At 36.3% G+C, this 22,517-nt stretch overlaps 1 protein-coding gene across 1 annotated transcript in view; it reads left to right on the forward strand.

The window, feature by feature from the left end:
• The window catches only part of LOC111139361 (dachshund family transcription factor 2), a gene marked incomplete at its 3' end in the record, with an annotated part of 862,916 nt that overhangs the window by 229,884 nt on the left and 610,515 nt on the right, over positions 1 to 22,517 (forward strand). Inside the window, exon 2 of the mRNA XM_022491621.1 lies at positions 13,180 to 13,218. Coding sequence (XP_022347329.1) covers positions 13,180 to 13,218 — 39 coding nt within the window. The remainder of the gene's footprint in view (positions 1 to 13,179; positions 13,219 to 22,517) is intronic.

The following is a 22,517-nucleotide window of genomic DNA, read 5'->3' on the forward strand; positions in this document are numbered from 1 at the left end:
AAATGGTGTTGGGAAAATTGGACAGCCACATGCAGAAAAATGAAATTGGATCATTTCCTTACACCACACACGAAAATAGACTCAAAATGGATGAAGGACCTCAATGTGAGAAAGGAATCCATCAAAATCCTTGAGGAGAACACAGGCAGCAACCTCTTCGACCTCAGCCGCAGCAACATCTTCCTAGGAACATCGCCAAAGGCAAGGGAAGCAAGGGCAAAAATGAACTATTGGGATTTTATCAAGATCAAAAGCTTTTGCACAGCAAAGGAAACAGTTAACAAAACCAAAAGACAACTGACAGAATGGGAGAAGATATTTGCAAATGACATATCAGATAAAGGGCTAGTGTCCAAAATCTATAAAGAACTTAGCAATCTCAACACCCAAAGAACAAATAATCCAATCAAGAAATGGGCAGAGGACATGAACGGACATTTCTGCAAAGAAGACATCCAGATGGCCAACAGACACATGAAAAAGTGCTCCATATCACTCGGCATCAGGGAAATACAAATCAAAACCACAATGAGATATCACCTCACACCAGTCAGAATGGCTAAAATTAACAAGTCAGGAAATGACAGATGCTGGCGAGGATGCGGAGAAAGGGGAACCCTCCTACACTGTTGGTGGGAATGCAAGCTGGTGCAACCACTCTGGAAAACAGCATGGAGGTTCCTCAAAATGTTGAAAATAGAACTACCCTATGACCCAGCAATTGCACTGCTGGGTATTTACCCTAAAGATACAAACGTAGTGATCCGAAGGGGCACGTGCACCCGAATGTTTATAGCAGCAATGTCTACAATAGCCAAACTATGGAAAGAACCTAGATGTCCATCAACAGACGAATGGATAAAGAAGATGTGGTATATATACACAATGGAATACTATGCAGCCATCAAAAGAAATGAAATCTTGCCATTTGCGACGACGTGGATGGAACTAGAGGGTATCATGGTTAGCGAAATAAGTCAATCGGAGAAAGACAACTATCATATGATCTCCCTGATATGAGGGAGAGGAGATGCAACATGGGGGGTTAAGGGGGTAGGAGAAGAGTAAATGAAACAAGATGGGATTGGGAGGGAGACAAACCATAAGTGACTCTTTTTTTTTTTTTTTAAAGATTTTATTTATTTAGTTGACAGAGAGAGATCACAAGCAGGCAGAGAGGCAGGCAGAGAGAGAGGAGGAAGCAGGCTCCCTGCTGAGCAGAGAGCCAGATGTGGGGCTCGATCCCAGGACCCTGGGACCATGACCTGAGCCGAAGGCAGAGGCTTAACCCACTGAGCCACCCAGGCGACCCCCATAAGTGACTCTTAATCTCACAAAACAAACTGAGGGTGAATGGGGGGAGGGGGGTTGGGGGGGTGGGATTATGGACATTGGGGAGGGTATGTGCTATAGTGAGTGCTGTGAAGTGTGTAAACCTGGCGAATCACAGACCTGTACCCCTGGGATAAAAAGATATTATATGTTTATAAAAAATAAAATTAAAAAAAAAAGAAGTAGGAAAAAAAAACCTAAATCCAATGATTCTATGAGTTCTTAGCTGGTGTTCTCACTTTGTGATATTTTGTTGCCTCTTGTCATGTGTTTTATATGCTGTTTCTCAATTCATAAATGTGATTCTGTGGTCTAAGTTTCGGTTTCAAAAGTAAGAATTCCGTATCTCTGATTCTTTACCAAACTAACTTCAATCAGAGAGGGGTACTGGGTAACAGTCATTGCCATTAACTTTATTGCCTTGCATCCACACACTACACATTAGAAGACTCAAAGTATGAAAATGTATTTATCAGTAGTACGGGGTAAAAATGATCCTGACAAATCCAAAACATAGTCTTCTTTCATTTGTTTAATTCTTGGGTCTAAGCCAGTGCAGACTCAACATCTAGTTATAGCTTCTTTGTGGGGGAGAGTCTTTCTGTAGTCAGGAAAATTGGTGTTCTAATGCTGTGCAACATTGATGATGATTGAAGCTGGTAAGCTGTGTAGAGACCCTTACTACTTATCACCATACGTTGTGGAAACTTGGTTGGTAATAATTCTATTGGCGGTAGTGACATATTGAGTATAGTATCTGGCCCAGTGTTCTTGAACATGTGTAGCCCCATTTTGTCAGTATTTTCACAAGAATATGACCATATGCATATTTCAGCCACAAAAATAAGTTCTAGGGAATTTCAGGCCTTTTATTCATGGTTTAAATTTTATAGCAAGACTTAGAAGTGAGGAGAGGAAGCAAAAAGGTAATTTCAAGAGGCTAAGAGATATTAGAAGGGGATAGGAAACATTCTAGGCCAACTCCAGGAAACACAGATGAGAACTGTTTATACTGATCTGATAATATTTGTAGCATCACCTGCTTGTTCAGTGAAGTTTTCCAAAATGTTAATTACTTGTCAAAGTATAAGGAAATCTAAAATAAATTAATGGACACACAGAATGAACAAATTCAGAAGTATAGAAATCACATTTTATTTTGAATGTTAAAAATAAATTATGTGAGTTTAACTTGTAGACCCTAAAGTCCTAGAGCCATAACTAGTGTTAGGTAGTATTGTAAAATACATTCTTACACTTGACAAGTCAAATGAAAGAATTTTTTTAAATTTTATTTTCTTTATTTTTAGTTTTTTATTGTTTAAAAAAGGTTTTATTTATTTGACAGTGAGAGAGATCACAAGTAGGCAGAAAGGCAGACAGAGAGAGAGGGGGAAGCAGGCTCCCTGCTGAGCAGTGAGCCCAATGTGGGGCTCAATCCCAGGACCCTGAGATCATGACCTTAACGGAAAGCAGAGGTTTAACCCACTGAGCTGCCCAGGAGCCCCAAATTTTATTTTTTTAAAGATTTTTTATTTATTTAAATGACAGAGAGAGATACAGTGAGAGAGGGAACACAAGCAGGTGGAGTGGGAGAGGGAAAAGCAGGCTTCTCGCTGAGCAGAGAGTCCAATGCCGGGCTTGATCCCAGGATCCTGGGACCATGACCTGAGCTGAAGGCAGATGCTTAATGACTGAGGCACCCAAACGCCCCATGAAGCAATTTTTAAAGTCAAGTAAACTCCTAATTTCCAAGAAAGTTTCAAATTCTTAATAAAAGAACAGTTAATTCATGGACATTTATATATTTGTCAGATAATTCTAAAAAGAATGTTTTAGTATTTGGTAATTTTAAAGTCTAAACTTAATCTATGAATCTCGAGTCACAGAAGATTTAAGTGATTTTTTTTGACTTAGTATATTTATATATATATGGTAATAACCAAAAAAGTTCTCTTGAGTTCAGAAAGTTTTCTACATATAGAAAAAAGGGGGAATCTCTGGTAAAAAGGAAATATAAGTCCTCCAGTCCAATATTATGCAGCCCATTGAATTAAGAAACTACACTTTACCACTGACTTCGTATGCATGAGTATATTTTACCTTAAGAAAATGTCATTTTGGGGCGCCTGGGTGGCTCAGTGGGTTAAGCCTCTGCCTTCAGCTCAGGTCATGATTCCAGGGTCCTGGGATCAAGCCCCACATCGGGCTCTCTGCTCGGCAGGGAGCCTGCTTCCTCTTCTCTCTCTGCCTGCCTCTCTGCCTACTTGTGATCTCTCTCCCTCTGTCAAATAAATAAAATCTTAAAAAAAAAAAAAGAAAGAAAATGTCACTTTGGAGTGCGTGGGTGGCTCCATTGGTTAAGCATCCAACTCTTGATTTCGGGTCCGGTTATGATCTCAGGGTCATGAGATCAAGTCCCATGACATGCTCCATGCTGGGCGTGGACCTGCTGGAGATCCTCTCTCTCCTTCTCTCTCTGCCCCTCCCTTTGCCCTCTATCTCTCTCTCTCTCTCAAAAAAGAAAGTGTCATTTCAAAACCGTTTGGGTGAATGAACTATAAAGCAAAATCAAATGGTTCTATCAGTCAAGCTGAAGAACATAAGAAGAGGTGAAAAAAGTTTCACCTTCTTTCACTCCTGCCTCCCTTTTCCTAGCAACCCCAGATACATGTTTGCATTTATGGTTTATTTAGAAATCTTTCTACAGACCTTTAAGCAGAAAAGTAGTTGCCTTTCAAAACAAGCAAACAGCAAAAAAAAAAAAAAAAAAAAGAAATTTTTCAGTTTAATTTTTTTAATTCCAATAAAATTAACATACAGTGTTATATTAGTTTCAGGTGTACAATATAGTGATTCAACAATTCTATACTCAGTACTCATTATAATAAGAATACTCTTAATCCCTTTCACCTATCAGCCGTTGTCCCACCCACCTGTCCTCTGGTAACCATCTGTTTATTCTCTTAGTTAAGAATCTCTTTGTCTCTTTTTTTGTTTGTTCATTTGTTCTGTTTCTTAGATTCCACATATGAGTGAAATCATATGGTATTTGTCTTTCCCTGACTGACTTTCTAAAAGGAGACTTAAAAAAAAAATGCTACTGCAAGAGATTACAGAGGAGTGATGAACAAACCATATGTATCTGTTGTGGGCATTTTAGAGAGGTTCCTGTTTCTGTACTACTAAAAAGTGCACTAGAGCTCAAAAGAACCAAATTAAAGTCCTTATAGATTTTTTAAGTGTGTTGTTTTATTTTTTATGTACTTCTTTCATTTTTAATTTTAATTCCAGTACACTTAACATGGAGTGTTATATTAGATTCAGGTGTATAATATAGTGATCCAACCATTCTCTACGTTATTCAGGGCTCATCAGGATAAGTGTACTCTTTTTTATTTAAACATTTTTATTTATTTATTTGACAGACAGAGATCACAAGCAGGCAAAGAGGCAGGCACAGAGAGAGGAAGGGAAGCAGGCTCCCCGCTGAGCAGAAAGCCCAATGCAGGGCTGGATCCCAGGACCCTGAGATCAGGCCCTGAGCCGAAGGCAGAGGCTTTAACCCACTGAGCCACCCAGGTGCCCCAGGATAAGTGTACTCCTAAACCTCTTCAACTATTTCACTCATTCCCCCACCTACCTCCCCTTTGGTAACCATCTGTTTGTGGAGTTTCGGGGGTTTTTTTTTCCTCTTTTTTCTTTATTTTTTTCTAAAATTCCACATATGAATGAAATCATATGGTATTTGTCTTTCACTGATTGACTTATTTCACTAAGCATTATATCATCTAGACCCATCCATGTTGTTGCAAATGGCAAGATTTTATTCTTTTTCTCTTTTATTCTCTTTCATGACTGAGTACTATTCCAATATCTACATATACCTTATCTTCTTTATCCATTAATCTATTGATGGACACTAGGGTTGCTTCCATAATTTGGTTATTGTAAATAATGCTGCAATATACATAGGGGTGCATATATCTTTTTGAGTTAGTGTTTTTGTATTCTTTGGATAAATGCCAAGCAGTGGAATTACTGGATCATATGGTAATTCTATTTTTTAAAAATATTTTATTTATGTATTTATCAGAGAGAAAGGGAGAGAGAGAAAGAGAGCCCACAAGCAGGGGGAACATCAGGTAGAGAGGGAAGTAGGCTCTGCTCTGCACAAGGAGCCCAATGCAGGGCTGGATCCCAGGACCCTGGGATCATGACCTGAGCTGAAGGCAGATGCTTAACTGACTGAGTCAACCAGGCATCCCTCTATTTTTAATTTTTTGAGGAACCTGCATACTGTTTTCCACAGTGGCTGCACCGGTTTTCATTCTCACCAGCAGAAGTGTTCTCATTTCTCTACATCCTCACCAACACCTATTTTTTATTGTGTTGTTGATTTTAGCCCTTCTGACAGGTATGAGATGATATCTCATGGTGGTTTTAATTTTCATTTCCCTGATGATGAGTGATTTTGAGCATCTTCTCATGTGTCTGTTGGCCATCTGGATGCTTCTTTGGAGAAATGTCTTTCATGTCTTCTGTCCATTTTTTATTTGGATTATTTGTTTTTGGGTGTTGAGTTTTATAAGTTCTTTGTATCTTTTGGATACTAACCCTTTATTGGATATGCCATTTGCAAATAACTTCTCCCATTTTGTAGGTTGCTTTTTAGTTTTGTTCAATGTTTCTTTTGCTGTGCAGAAGCTTTTTATTTTGATGTAGTCTCAATAGTTTGTTTTTGCTTTTGTTTCCTTCACCTCAGGAGACATATCTAGAAAAAATGTTGCTATGACCAGTGTCAGGGAATTTATAGCCTGTGCTCTCTTCTAGGATTTTTATGGTTTCAGTTCTCCCACTGAGGTCTTTCATACATTTTGAGTTTATTTTGTGGTGTAAGAAAGTGGTTCAGTTACATTCTTTTGCATGATGCTGTCCAGTTTTCCCACCACAATTTGCCTTTTTCCATTGTATGTTCTTGCATCCTTTGTCAAAGATTAATTGTCCACATAACCATGGGTTTACTTCTGAGCTCTCTATCTTGTTCTGTTGATGTATGTGTCTCTTTTTGTGCCAGTACCATACCATTTTGATTACTACAGCTTTGTAGTATATCTTGAAATCTGGGATTGTGATATTTCCAGTCTTGTTCTTCTTTTTCAAATTGTTTTGGCTATTCAGGGTCTTTTTTGGTTCCATACAAATTTTAGGATTGTTCTAGTTCTGTGAGAAATTTTGTTCATATTTTGATAGGGATTGTATTAAATCTGTAGCTTGATTGGGAAGTATAGACATTTTAATAATATTTGTTCTCCTAATTCATGCTCATGGGATATCTTTCCATTTTTGTCATCATCAATTTCTTTCACCAGTGTTTTAGTTTTCAGTGTACAGGTCTTTCACCTTCTTGATTAAGTTTAATTCCTTGGTATTTTATTCTTTTTGGTGAAAATATAAATAAGATTGTTTTCTTAATTTCTCTTTCTGCTACTTCATTATTAGTGTACAGAAATGCAATGTATTTCAGTATATTCATTTTGTATCTTGCAGCCTTACTGAATTCATTTATCAGTTCTAGTAGTTTCTTTGGTGGAATCTTTAGGGTTTTCTATATATGGTATCATGATATCTGCAAATAATGAGTTTTACTTCTGTCTTGTTGATTTCAATGCCTTTTAGTTCTTTTTTGTTGTCTGATTGATGTGGCTAGGACTTCCAGCACTATGTTGAATAAAAGTGATGAGAATGGACATACTTGTCTTGTTCCTGACTTTAGGGGAAAGGCTCTCAGTTTTTCACCATCGTGTATGATGTTAGCTGCAGCTTTTTCATATAAGGCCTTTATTACATTGAGATATGTTTGCTCTAAACCTATTTTGTTGAGTATTTTTATCATGAATGGATTTGAAATACTTTTTTTCTGCATTTATTGAAGTGTCAAAGTTGTTTTTTTATTTCCTTTTATTGATGTGATACATCATATTGATTCATGAATATTGAACAAATTTTGTATCCCAGGAACAAATTCCACTTGATCGAAGTAAATGATTTTTTAAAATGTATTATCAGACTTGGCTTGCTAACATTTTTCTCAGGATTTCTGCATCTAAGTCCATTGGAAATATTAGCCTACAGTTCTCTCTATCTGGTTTTGGTATCAGAGTAATGGTGGCCTCATAGAATGAATTTGGAATCTTTCTTCCTTTTCTGTGTTTTGGAAGATTAGAAAAGACTAGGTATTGACTTTTCTTTATATGTTTGGTAGAATTCACCTGTGAAGCCATCTGGTTCTGGACTTGTATTTGTTGAGAGTTTTTTGATTACCAATTCAATTTCATTACTAATAGTTGTCTATTCAAATTTTCTATTTTTTTCCTGATTCAGTTTTGGAAGCTCATATATTTTAGGAATTTGCTTCTTTTAGGTTGTCCAATTTGTTAGCATATAATTTTTTATAATCTTATGATCCTTTGTGTTTCTGTGGTGTTGATTGTTATTTCTCCCCTTTTGTTTCCATTTCTGGTTTTATTTGAGCCCCCCACTTTTATCCCCTGATGAGTCTGACTAAAGGTTTATCCACTTTGTTGATCTTCTTAAAGAACCAGCTCCTGTTCCAATGATCTGTTCTATGATTTTTGTTTCTATTTCTTTTATTTCTGCTCCATTTATTTTTTCTTTCTTTCTACTCTTTTTGGTTGTTGTTTGTTCTTCTTATTGTTTCCTTAGGTGTAAGGTTAGATTCTTTGAGATTTTTCTTGATTTTCTTTTTTTAGGATTTTATTTATTTATTTGACAGAGAGAGAGAGAGAGAGAGATAACAAGTAGGCAGAGAGTCAGGCAAAGAGAGAGGGGGAAGCAGGCTCCCTGCTGAGCAGAAAGCCCCATGTGGGGCTCAATCCCAGGACCCTGATATCATGACCTGAGCCAAAGGCAGAGGCTTAACCCACTGAGCCATCCAGGTGCCCCAAGATTTTTCTTGTGTTTTGACACAGGTTTGTATTGGTAGAAACTTCCTCTTAGAATCATTTTTGCTGCATCTGGAATTATTCTGACCATTGTGTTTTCATTTCCATTTCTTTCCATATATTTTTCATTTTTCTTTGATTTCTTGGTTGACCCATTCATCATTTAGTAGTATGCTATTTAACCTCCATGTATTTGTGTTCTTTCCAGATTTTTTCTTGTGGTTGATTTCTAGTTTCATAGCATTGTCATCGGAAAAGATGCCTAATGTGACTTTGGTCTTTTTAATCTGTTGAGACTTGTTTTGTGATCTTTTTTGGAGAATGTCCCATGTGCACTTGAAAAGAATATGTATTCTACTGTTTTGGGATGGAATGTTCTGAATATATTTGTTAGATCCATTTGGTTCAATGTATCATTCAAAGCTACCGTTTCCTTTTTGATTTTCTTGGATAATCTGTCCATTGATGTAAGTGGGCCATTAAGATACCTTTTTATTGTATTACAATCAATTACTCCCTTTATGTTTGTTATCAGCTGCCTTATGTATTTTGGTGCTCACATGTTGGATCAAAAATACAACTGTTATATCTTCTGTTGAACTCTTCTCTTTAAGATTATGTAGTGTTCTTCTTTGTCTTGTTAAAGTCTGTGTTTTAAAGTCTATTTTATCTGATATAAGCATTATTACCCTCACTTTCCTTTCACTTTCATTTGCATGATAAATGTTCCATCCTTTCACTTGCAAACTGCATATGTCTTTAAGTCTGAAATGAATCTCTTCTTGGCAGCACATAAATGGGTGTTGCTTTTTTATCCATTTACCTTATGTCTTTTGAATGGTGCATACAGTCAATTAACTTTCAAAGTCATTATGGATGGGTATGTATTTATTGCTACTTTGTTACTTGTTGTGGTTTTTCTCTCTTCCTTTACTCTTTTCTCATGAGTTGCTGGCTGTGTGTGTGTGTGTGTGTGTGTGTGTGATATTTGTATTCCTTCCCCTTTATTTTTTATTTATTACCAGTTTTTGATTTGTGGTTACCATTAGGCTTATATATAACATCTCATGCATATAGCAGTCTATATTAAGTTGGTGGTTGCTTAAGTTTGAACCCATTCTAAAAAACATTACATTTTTTCTCCTCTTCCCTGAACATTTTAGATAGATAGTGTCATACTTTATATCCTTTTATTTTGTGAATTCTTTGCCTGATTTTTATAGCTATAATTAATTTTAGTGCTTTTGTGCTTCCTACTTTTATTACTCTTACTTTCCACTCCTTCCTCCCCAGAGGTTTCCTTTCCACTCAGAGTCCTCTTCAACATTTCTTGAAGGCTGGTTTAGTGGTGATGAATTCCTTTACCTTTTGTCTGAGAAACTCTTTGTCTCTTCCTCTATTCTTTTTTTTTTTTTTTTTTTTTTTGGTCTCTTCCTCTATTCTGAGTGATAGTTTTACTGGATAGGGTATTCTTGGTTGCAGGTTTTGTTTTCTTGCAGCATTTTGAATATATCATGACATGCCTTTTAAGCCTGCTGTGTCTGCTAAAAACAAAACAAAACAAAACAAAACTGATAGTCTTATGGAGTTTCCCTTGAATGTGATGTTTTTTTCTCTCTACTTTCAAAATTCTTTCTTATCACCACATTTTGCCACTTTAATAAGTGTGCATCTTGATGTGGACCTCCTTGGGTTGATTTTATTGGGAGCTCTCTGTGTCTCCTATATCTGGATTTCTGTTCCCAGCCCATATTCTGGACATTTTCACTTATTATTTCAAATACATTTTCTGTCCCCTTTTCTCTCTCTTCTCTTTCTGGGATCCGTATAATGGTCATCTTTTTGTACTTTATCATGTAATTGAGTTCCCTAAGTCTATTTTCATTTGCTATTATTATTTTTCTCTCTCACATTCTGCTTGATTGCTTTCCTTTACTCTGTCCTCAATGTCTCTGCTCTGTTCTGCTTCCTCTAGTCTAGTCTTTATTCCAGTGTATTTAAATTTCAGTTATTGAGTTCTTCATTTCTTCATTTTATTTATTTGTTTGTTTGTTTGTTTAACAGAGAGGGCACAAGCAAGGAGAGCAGCAGAGTTCTTCATTTCTGATTGTGTGTGTGTGTGTGTGTGTGTGTGTGTGTTTTCTATCTTTTTGTTAAGGGTCTCACTAAGGCTTTATTTTTTCAAGTCCAGTGAGTATCTCTTTATGACCATTACTTTAAATTCTCTATCAGGCATGTTACTTGTCTTTGTTTCATTTAGTTCTCTTGCTGTGATTTTTCCCCCTTTTCCTGTCATATTTGTCTCCTCATTTTGTCTAACTCTCTGTGTCTGTTTCTGTGTGTTAGGAAAGTCAGCTATGTCTCCTCTTGAAAGTGGCCATATGAAGAAGAGGTCCTGTGGTGCCTGCAATACAATGTTCCTTGTTCACCATAACCTGGCACTTCAGGCGTGTCTTCTATGTTTGTTGCACGTACCCTGTTTTACCTTTATCACAGTTGTCTGCAGTGGCTCTCTTTGTCTCATGGTAAGTGTTTGGTCCCTTTGTTGTTAGGGAGCAAGTCTGGGCCGCCTTAGGCTTGAGTTTAATCAGACCAGGTATTTACCAGAGCTGTGGCAGCACCAAACTGCAGGGTGCTCTCCCTGTCTTGTCCCCTGAGAAACTGTCATTGATGGGCAGGTCCTTCAGTCAGACCAGATGTGTGCTCCCCAGCCCACTACTGAATTTGCAGTCAGAATGGTATTTGTGATTATCTTCTTCTTTCCCTGGGGCAGGAGTCCCTTTGGAGAGGTTTTGAACTCTGTCAGGTTTGCTTCACTCTGCCAGGCTTGTGGCACTCCTTTGGATGGTCTCCTGCCAAGGGCATGTTGGAAGAGGCGTGTCCAAGGGGAAATGTGCAGTGGGGCACATAGTGCCAGCAAGGTCTATGCCATTCCACTGAAGGAGGAGACCTGCAGCCACCCTGGAAAAACTGCCCAGTCTGGGATGAAGTGGATGGTCTGTAGAAGACAGGGATCAGGCAAACTTTGTGGAGAGTGTTCATCCTGCACATGTTCCCACAGTTGTCTGGGTACATAGGCTCTGGGGAAGTGGAGGGAAATGACACCTACCAGCTCTTTCATTCTAGGAGTCTTCAAAAGATCCCTCCACCAGCACATGCTCTGAGATTAGTAAATAAATATTTTTCCTGTATACCCCAGACATTTTTAAAACTGTGTTTCTAATGCTTCTTTTCAGTGGGTCTGTTTATAGTACTGTCTAAGGGCAGAGACTAAGGTTCCAGTCACCCTCTGGCTCTCCCAGAGTGGAGTTGCTGAATTTTAAAGTTCCAGATGATAAGCCTCACTGATTGTAAGAACTCACAAAATAGGTTCTGCTGGTTTTCAAAGCCAAATATTATGGGGATTCCTCTTCTCAGTGTGGGTTCCTAATGCCTGTGGTACTTGGTATAGGGTCTGTTCCTCTCTCTTTTCCTCACTCAAGGTATCCTTCCCACCCATGAACAATCCTGTGGGTCAATTTGGCTCCTGACCTTATCTCTACCTTTTTACCCTCTTTGAGGTGGCTTCTTTACATTTCGCTCTGGAGAGTCTATTCTGCCAGTCTTCACTTATTTTCTGGTTTATTAACTCTGATGTGGATGTTATTTGGTTGTAATCACAGGATGAAGTGACAAGTAGGGGACAAGGATCCTCCTACTCTGCCAACTTCCCCAAAAGCAGTATGTTAATTTAGATTTCATTGTTCTTCACTAGGAAATACTGTGCTATTGGAAATAATGTTTGTTTTGTTAATTAAGATAATTTTGTGGGTTTTTAAATTTTTAAAATTATTTTTATTAACATATTTGCCCCAGGGGTACAGGTTTGTGAATCATCAGGCTTACACACTTTGCAGCACTCACCATATCACATACAGTCCCCAATGTCCATAACCAAACACCCTCTCCATACCCACACTCCCTCTAGTAACCCTCAGTTTTGTGAGAGAGGGAAATAAGTCAATCAGAGAAAGACAATTATCATATGATCTCCCTGATAGGAGGAATTTGAGAGGCAGAGTGGGGGGTTGGGAGGTAGGGGAGGAAAAAATTTTGTGGGTTTTTATTAATCTCATTTTAAGTATTTATTTTGTGTGGTGTGCATATGACTCTGTGTGTGTGTGTGTTTGTGTGTCTGTGTGTGTGTGTCTGTGTGTGTGTGTGTGTGTGTGTGTGTAAAACCCTTTTGGGAAGGATATAAGATAGTTCATTATTGTTCCAGAAATAAGTATATAATGAGCTGTGTGATTAATAGCTCTATGTATAGAAAATTAAGGCATAGCAATGATATTGGCTCACTTTAATCATCCTGTTGGCCAAATAGAAAATGGAAAAAAAATCCTAGGACAGGATTCTGTCCTAGGATTTTTTTCCTCCTAAATATATTGGAATACCCATTAGGATGGGAAGAAGGCTCTTGAGAGAAAGGAAGAAGACATAATACTGCTGAATCTTTTTTAGGAATTGTTATGACCCAAGGCCACTTTTTTTTTTTTTTTTTTGAACAGAAATCTATAACCTTATTTCTTTGCCTTCATATATGGCAAAGCCCTAAATCACATGACATTTCACATTATTCTTTACTCAGTGGGGATTAGACCAGAAATACAATAGTATTGTCCATATATTTAAAACACTATCTAATAACAATTCAGGCTTTCTTTCCTTCTTTGTGCTCTTCCCTGCTGGTGTTTCATTGTGTGTAACCTATCTAAAATTCTTGAAGAATTGAAGAAGCTTTTTTGTGAAATATAATAAAACCTTGATTAATTGGAAGCTTACTAACCAGAAATATCAATTAACCCGTTTTATTTATTTATTTTTTGCTGTACTCTCCTTTTAGAAGGAAGAGGCAAATGACAAGAAAACAAGCTGTTAACAGGTATTTATGTATTTTTTTTAAAATAAACTTCCTGGGAATGTCCTGGAGCCCGTACAGATTCAGCCCAACTTCAATAATTTTGTTCCCTGTACTGTACTTATTAAGGTACGAAAGTAGAGCCATTTAAAATTTTCAGAGCAAATGTTGAATCTTTCTTTATCCTTAGTTAATAATAAGAAAAATGAAATCCAAATAGATAATTGGACCCTATCTATCCATTTGTGGGCACTAGTTAATTTGGTATCCACTGTTTCGTTATTGACGGTAACCATTCATATCTATTAACTGGGAATAGATCCTAGGTTCATGCAGTAGAGAGGTGATTTCCACCCACAGGGAACAACTCCTTTCCTGGGAACTAAGGCAGAAGCTAGGGAAAGTCTGCAAAGTTCATGTGGGTCGAGTAAGTGTCACGGACCCAAAAAACATGACACCTATGTAAAATAACAAGAAGGTGATTCACTCACTGCATAACTTCGGAGTGCTTAGGAAGGTACATTCACTTTTGCAGGGCAGCACAGGTTATTAAGTGTGCTATAGCAATAAAGGAAAAAACATAGGCCATCTAATTTTGTGGAGTTGTTCTAAGCATTAGGCATGGATATATTTTGTATGCATGCTAGTAGTTCTAAGATATTCAAAACTATTTTTTTCTAAAAATACATTTTTTTTAAAATTTGGAAGTCTAAGAAGATTTATGCTTGAAACTTCTTAAAATTATCTATGACAAAAATTATGACAATTTCAGTTGAATTGCAATACCATATTGCTCTAGGCTTTATACCTTTTAGGTTGTAATGAGGAAAATAATGGACTAACTCAGAGAATCAAGGGAAAAGGAGAGCAACCCATGGTAATAAAGTACAAAAGTATATTTGATATTGATGGCCAGTAGTGCCCCTCTTCTCTTCCATATACCCTTCTCAGGTTAAATCACCCTTTGGTGACTTTTTTTCCAATTTACTCAGGGCTGCCCTTGATAATATATTTTATCCATATTTTTCTACAACAAAAATAACATAAGATTATGGGAGAGATGGGGACCACACCATATGAATTTTCAGTGTAGAAACTAAAAACCACCATGATGATGTTTGTAATATCCAGAACATTTCCTATACTAGATATTACTTTTAAATATCATGCACACTAAATAATACCCAAGTGACCTGAAGCAGTGGTTGTGCCTTCTTAAGTGCCAAACTTTCTATTATACTGTAACTTTAGTGCTGGGGGGAGTCAAGAACCCATTAGATTTCATTAATGAATGATTATAACTGAAAAAGTTTACATGGTTTGAGTTTTGAGTTTAGGTTTGGGATATTGAAAGTAAATGCTTTTTTAAAAATTTTAAATGAATGCAATTGAATTCAGACATTGGAAATGACTTTCATTTTAATTTGATTTTCCTGGTTAAATGACATACAAATTAATGCAATGTTCTCTTCATTTAATTAATTATAATAGTAGATTATAACTGTATAGATTTATTTTAAATAAATTAGAACACACATTACATGTATACATATGTATGCAATGAATTTTTATATTTGCTGTAATCTGAGAAAAATCATGAAATGTTCTTAAAGTATATGCACTGATTCATTCACATAAACTACAGAGAAACAGGAGAGTAGCAAACTCTAATGCCTACTGACACAAGGCTGGTAATGTAAATGAAAGGCGGTAAGCAACAGGGAGTGGTGGGTGACCTGGAGAGTATGTATTCTTTCTAAAGGTGTCAGCTGTTACTCAGTGTAGCTGATTGCCACCATGTGGGAATGTAGGCCCAATACTGATAAACTCTGAGTTTTTAAGACAAGCCAGTAATGCAGATTTTTATATGAAATTCCCTAATTCTTTTTTCTTTAAGATTGTATTTATTTTTTGACAGAGACACAAGGAGAGAGTGAACACAAGCAGGGGGGGGTGGGAAAGGGAGAAACAGGCTTCCTGCTGAGTAGGGAGCCCGACGTGGGGCTCCATTCCAGAACCCTGGGATCATGACCTGAGCCAAAGGCAGAAGCTTAACAACTGAGCCACCCAGGCGCCACGAAATTCCCTAATTCTTAAATGTTGGTTACCAACTCAAAAAGCAAAAACAGAAACAAAAACAACAACAAAAACAAAACAAAAGAAAAAGAAAGTAACACTATGCAGGCTAAACAAAATCATCTGTGGTCTGGATCTAGCCCATGGGCTGCCAGTTTGCGATCTCTATTATTTTATTTATTTTTCCATTTTATTTTATTTCTTTTCTGTGTTCTAGCATGCATTGTTTATGTACCACACCCAGTGCTCCCTGCAGTACGTGTCCTCCATAATACCCACCACCAGGCTCACCCAATCCCCTGTCCCCTTCTACTCCAAAACCCTCAGTTTGTTTCTCAAAGTCCACAGTCTCTCATGGTTTGTCTCCCTCTCCAATTTCCCCCAACTCAATTCTCTGCTCCATCTCCCAATGTCCTCCATGTTATTCCTTATGCTCCACAAGTAAGTGAAACCATATGATACTTGACTGTCTCTCCTTGACTTATTTCTCTCAGCATAATCTCTTCCAGCGATCTCTGTCTTAAATTGTAAGTACTCTAGGAATTGGAATTTTAAAAAAATCACAGTATATTATAAATGTATCCGATGGAAAATTCATGTAAAGTGAATTAAAATAAGTAGAATGTTTGTAATAATTCTCCTGATACTCAAAATTGTGATTATGTGCTTCATGATTTTTCCTTACTACATGGAAATAGCCAAGATAGTTTTCCCTTAACTTGCTCGGAACATTAAGATAAAATTATGAATTTTCTGCTTTCCTATTTGTCAATGAAATGGAGCATAAAAGATCATTACTGCCATGTCCAAAGAGAGCATTTAAATATAGGTTCTGTCACATAACATAATTAAGGCTTCTATTTAAAGCCTAATTCATGGTGCTTTAATAGGAAAAACGCCATATACATAGCATGTGTTCATTTAATTTTAAGTTGACCTGCCTTTCAACAAATTCCCAATTTCTTCTAGCAAAATTCCTTGATTTTTACAAATGGTTAAAGAAATAAAAGAAATGTAAGTAGTTAACACAACAAAACTTCATTTGAACTTTTGATTGGCATTGGCAAAAATAAAACAAAAGTTTGTCTTCTGAAAATTTTGTTTGAGGTAACTGATTGGTCTGAGACTTCACTTGTTTGTCTGTCTTGCCCTGGATCTTAGCACATAATCTGCTGTGCTACAGTGCTTTTAACACTTGTTTGTGCTCTCTTTCTGCCAAATAAATAAATAAATAAATCTTAAAAAAAAAAGGGTGGTCAGTTAACATTGTCCTTTCTGATGAGAAGAGGACTTCTAAAAAAAGGGAAAAGTGAAAAAAGAAAGAGAAAGAAAAGAATGCACAATCTCAAGTACTAACTTAAAAAAAAACCTCCCATTGGTCAACAAACTATTCTAGTTGCAGATTTAACACAGACGTATATGAAAGATGAGAAATTATTGGACAACTGATCAATACATATGACAATGTGCAAAACAGGTGATGTTTACCTAAATAAAATTTGGGTAGACAGTGCTCCCCTTTTTGGATCACCAGGTAGTTTTGACCACAAGTAATCTGTAGTGTGATAGGGATGAACCATGTTTAAATATACTAATTAATTAAATCTGTTGCCTAAAAACTCTAACAACTGGAAATTCTTAGTTAATTGGTTAGTCCTCGAGGTAGAGAATTTAAGAGATGAATGATTAGTTGATACATTTAACCAGTATAGGCATATAAATAATGTAATTCAGGAAAAATTTTGATCAACTGCTATTCTTATTTTTGCCAGAACATAATAATATCTAACATTTTTCAGACATTATATCCCAGGTTATTTAGTTCATTTAATCTTCATAACAACCCTATAAGGTAGATGCTATTATTTTTTTTAAAGATTTTATTTATTTATTTGACAGAGAGAGATCACACGTAGGCAGAGAGGCAGGCAGAGAGAGAGGGGGAAGCAGGCTCCCCACTTAGCAGAGAGCCTGATATGGGGCTCGATCCCAGGACCCTGATATCATGACCTGAGCCAAAGGCAGAGGCTTAACCCACAGAGCCACCCAGGTGCCCCTAAATGCTATTATTGTGATCCTTATTTTACAGAAGATGGTATTGAAGCACAGAGAAGGTTAAATGACTTATCTGAGGCCACAAAACCTGCAAATACCAGAGCCAGCATTTGAATCAAGGCAGTCTGATTACAAAGATCATATACATTAGATCAATAGATTTTATATGGACATATGGACATATGTATGTATGTGTGTGTGTGTGTGTGTGTGTGCGTGTGTATATTCTGATTTACTGGAAAATGACATTCTTATTCTGAAATCAATTTTGGTAGGATCATTTTGATTGTGTAATAAATTAGCAAGTTTGATTATAAAATAGCTCAAATGGAAAGAGCAAGAAATAAAGAGAGACATTTGTGGACCAATAACGAGGTCTACATTTTGCTACATTACATTTCATTCAGAGCTCATTATTTAAAAAATATGTATCTGTAAACCATTATTGATATAACTAACACTAATCTCCTTTCTCCTCCACCCTTCATTAGAGTTAACTACTGTTTTAAAATTTGTGTGAATTATCGCTCTGTGTTTTTTTTATCGTATGTGTATTTATGCACAAACAATATGCAGTGTTAGGTTTTTTTTGTTTTGTTTTTAAAATGTACCTAAATGGTTTGGTACTATACTATCCTTTTGTAATCACTGTTTTTACATTATGTTTTTTAGATTTATCTATGTTGATACATGCTGATCTAGTTCATTTATATTTTAATCATCCATTCTACTATTTAATTGCATTTTGATTATACCACAGTTTGATTATTCTTTACTATATTGATAGACATTTAGTTTTTTTTCCTAATTTTTTGTTATTACATACAGTGTTGTAAATGGACATCATATTTTCTTGTCCCCTTGTGGGAGAATTTTTCTGGGGAATAAACCTAGAAGTAAAATCATTGAGTTGTGGGCTTTGCACACCTTCAACTTTAATAGTTATTGCTGAATTGCTCTCCAAAATTGTTCTGACTTACACTCCCATTAGTGTTAAACAATAACTCCTATTTCCCCACATTTTACCAATGTAGTAGAATTATTTTTAAAGATTTTATTTATCTATTTGAGCAAGAAAGAGAGAAAAAGAGAGAGAGGGAACAAGTGTGGGGGAGGGGCAGACGGAGAAAGAGAAAAGCAGACTCCCTGCTGAGCAAGGAACCTGACTCAAGGCCCTATCACAGGACCCCAAGATCATGACCTGAGCTAAAGGCAGACGCTTAACTGACTGAGTCACCCAGACACCCCTGTGGTAGATATTTTTAAGAAAAAATTTCTCTGAAGAAAAAATAATTATTTTTATTGATTCTCTTTCATGATTATATCCAGAGATGAAACACTAATTCTGATCACTTAAGGCACATAACAATGCTTACTGAAACTATTTGTGTCTTTATTCTTCATTTTAAAACATATGCAGTTCACATATGACTAAAATACTATTTAAAATTTGTGAAGTGTTTTCTAGGTTACAAAGAACTTTCCCATAAAGACTCATTTGATAGAGTGTGGTATAGCAGGAAGAGCTCTGGAAAGAGTCAGAACTCCATTGACTTAAAACAACACTGAAAATAACTCTGTGGCTTGGGACCTCAGTTGCCATATCTGTAAAATTAGGATGTTAGACTAAACAGTCTCTTAAAGACATATTATAACCTTTGATCTATAATGCATATGTTCCCTTTTTCCTGAAGCTATAATTTACTTATTGTTCATAAAACATAAAGATAAAATTGAATTTTATCAATTTGTGAAGTGTTATAACACTCTCTGTCATAGTTAAGATCATATTTATCTTATATATCCTATTTGTCTTTGTGTTTCTCTTAACTGAAGGGCAATTGGAAGTGGGATGTAGGATAGAAGATTGGAGCAGGATCTCAGCACTATGACTAGACACTAGTCACACACCATCTTGAGTTAATCTTCAATGTTTCTCATTCTGAATCATCACATTACAAATGCTGAAATACAACGAAAGTCCAACTACAATTTATTATGGTTTTGTGTTTCTTCTCAAGTTCTTTTTACATACATTTCAGATTCAGAGAAGAGGGTCTTCAATATTTTCAACTCACCTAAGATTTGATTCCAAGAATTCTTTTATGGTCCTGTACATAGCTACTTAGAGGGAGGACTCAGATTGATTATTCCGTATATTCTGTGCCTCTTTTTGGATGGAGGGTAACTAATTGGATTTTGTGTTTGGGAGATTTTTTTTATTAGAATGAACTGGATCTGTACCCTGGAGTTTAACAAAGAGCTTTTGGAGTTTCTTAGATTCCACATGTCCTGGAAAGAATGTCCAGTTAGAAACCTGTCTAATACTGTAAGAGATTAAATTATAAAAGGTAGCGTGCTCGCTTCGGCAGCACATATACTAAAATTGGAATGATACAGAGAAGATTAGCATGGCCCCTGCGCAAGGATGACACGCAAATTCGTGAAGCGTTCCATATTTAAAAAAAAAAAATTATAAAAGGTAGAAGTTGGAAGTTGGAAGACTCCTGCGTTGTTCAGTCAGTTAAGCATCTGCCTTCAGCTCAGGTCAGGATCCCAGGGTCCTGGGATTGAGTCCCACATCAGGCTCCTTGCTCAAAGGGGAGCATGCTTCTTCCTCTACCTTCTGCTCCGCCTGCTTGTGTTCTCTCTCTCTGATCAACATATAAATACAATGTAAAAAAAAAAAAGATAGTTAGTTGAAACTGATTCTACTTAAACTTCAAGAATTGCCAATGTACTACACAAACACACTCAAGTATCATCACATATTTACACATACAAGTATATCTTATCTCTATCACTGAATACCTATTATTTATAATTATTTTTAAAAAGAAATCTATGAATGAATATAGTTATGTTTTTAGTGAAGCTCCTACTTGTGGAAGGTGACAATTCTGGCAAACAAAATCTAAATCAGTTAATCTCTTATGATGACAATTTTAGGGACTTCTCTGTAAGCAATCCTGGGAAAAACTTTTTGATAATGGCATTCCTGGGAAGTGAACTGACTTCCTACAGTGTTTCAAATCAGATATTACAAGAAAACTGTGGTTCATACACTTTGTTCAGATGATCTCCAGATTAATACAATTCACACATGTGTGCCTCATTGTTCAAATGTGACAATAAACTTGGAGAATCCCACATATGTTGCTTTTGAGGGTTACTTTACTTTAGCCTATTTGTGAACTGACTGTGAGACTCCTATTTAAGAACTTCCATTGCTATTTTTGCTAACTGGCACCCCATTTTATAGTTTAACCATACCCTGAAAAACCGCTATTTTGCTTTCTCTGTTACTTCCACAAGTTCAGAGAAACTTGTGCCAAAATGCCTAGATCCTACCTATCCTATGTGGAGATTTAATTAGGTTATCTAACTTTTTCAATAAACACTAAATAAGTCAATTAAAACACAAGATATCATAAAGCCTTTAAGCTAGTTTTATAAGTCAGAGCATTTTCACAACAGCACTTTTTGGACATAACACACTAGGTGGCTAACACAACTATTGAAAAATCATTACTTTAAGAAAATAAGTATTACGGCTGCCGAGTATTTATTAAAAAAAAAAAAATTGGGGAGGATGCTTGGGTGGCTTTGTCAGTTAAGTGTCTGCCTTCAGCTCAGGTCATGATCCCAGGGTTCTGGGCTCCCTGCTCAGGGAGGTGTCTGTTGCTTTCTCTGCCCCTCCCCCTGCTCATGTTCCCTAGTGCAAGCTCTTTCTCTCTCCCAAATAAATAAATAAAATCTTAAAAAAAAAAAAACAGAAAGGTCGAAATATAAGCATTGCTGTATTGCCTTTATTATCTGTGTTTCTAAAAAGTGCTCTTTATATTTGAGATGACAATGTATCTTTATTTACAAAATGATTTGCAGTTTTTCTATGTAATATTCCTTCTTATTTATTTTTTAGTTTTATTTTTTATATTCCTTCCTTTTTAATGGAGAACTACACTTTTGTTAGTCTAAACAAACCCTTGGCAAGCAACATTTATCTTTCATCTACAAAACATCAAAATAATGGGCATTTTTATCTTTGTCTCTGTCTCCAAGAATCCCCGTGTGTTTTGCCATGGATGGTATCTAAATAATAATACTATAATATAGTATGGCTATTATTGAAAACCAAGATTAAACCTTGAGCAAGTCATTTACGTGAAGTTTCCTTGGGACTACCTACATTCTTGTCCACTCTGACCTTGTAATTTTGCTCACAGTTGGAAATGTAATGCAGAGTGACTCAGATAATGTTGTTTACACAGACTTTAAGTGGATTGACATTATAGTCAAGCAAGTGTCACATCACCCAAAGTGAAGGAAGACTTAATTACCATAATCCTGTGAATACTAAAATTTCTTGGCCATGTATAGAATAATAATGTGTAATGTTTTGTGTGTTACATTTAGTAATGTGAAGGTATAATACATTAGGTCTCAGGCTGTGTGTTTCTTTAATATAAATGAAAAGAAAGTGGAATTATAGAAGGAAAATGGACTTTGTAGTAGGATACTTGTCTGAATGTTCAGGTGAAGTCTGTTTTTTTTTTTAAACTTAGAAGAGTTGCCTAGTGATGTGAAAATGAAGGACTGCTAAAATATCCATAAATCTAGACACCAATGGGTAAGGTGACAGACCATGAATTTCTCTGGAGGGTGCTGGTTGGATTCAACTAAATGACTGAGACAGGATAAAAAAGAAAGGCTTATAACCACCTATTATTATGTAATGGGGAACATATCATTATTTTACAAAGATAGTGGTGACATTTTCTAAAATTGTATAGCCCTAATCTTAAGTTTGTCAGTGTAACTTACTAGTTGCTAAAACGGAGTTGATTCTGAGACTCAGTATGAATGCATTTAAAAAGGCACTGTATTGATCCTAAATTGTTAGGGTTTGTAATACATCTTGATGAATGCTACAAAATAATGTTAAGAAATGGGACTATTATGCCAAATTGGCCGTTCTTTGGTTTGTAGTCCTTGAAGGAATTAAGTTCCATGGTGACGTGTTCTACAGTTCTGCAGATAGATACATGTGAAGTGCCCTGAAGACTAGTCCTGTTTAGTATTTTTTTTATTTCTTTTCAGCATAACAGTATTCATTGTTTTTGCACCACACCCAGTGCTCCATGCAATCCGTGCCCTCTCTAATACCCACCACCAGGTTCCCCCAACCTCCC

The sequence above is a fragment of the Enhydra lutris genome, unplaced genomic scaffold (genome assembly GCF_002288905.1).
Source record: "Enhydra lutris kenyoni isolate GAN:26980312 unplaced genomic scaffold, ASM228890v2 scaffoldscaffold102, whole genome shotgun sequence".
NCBI lineage: Eukaryota > Metazoa > Chordata > Mammalia > Carnivora > Mustelidae > Enhydra > Enhydra lutris.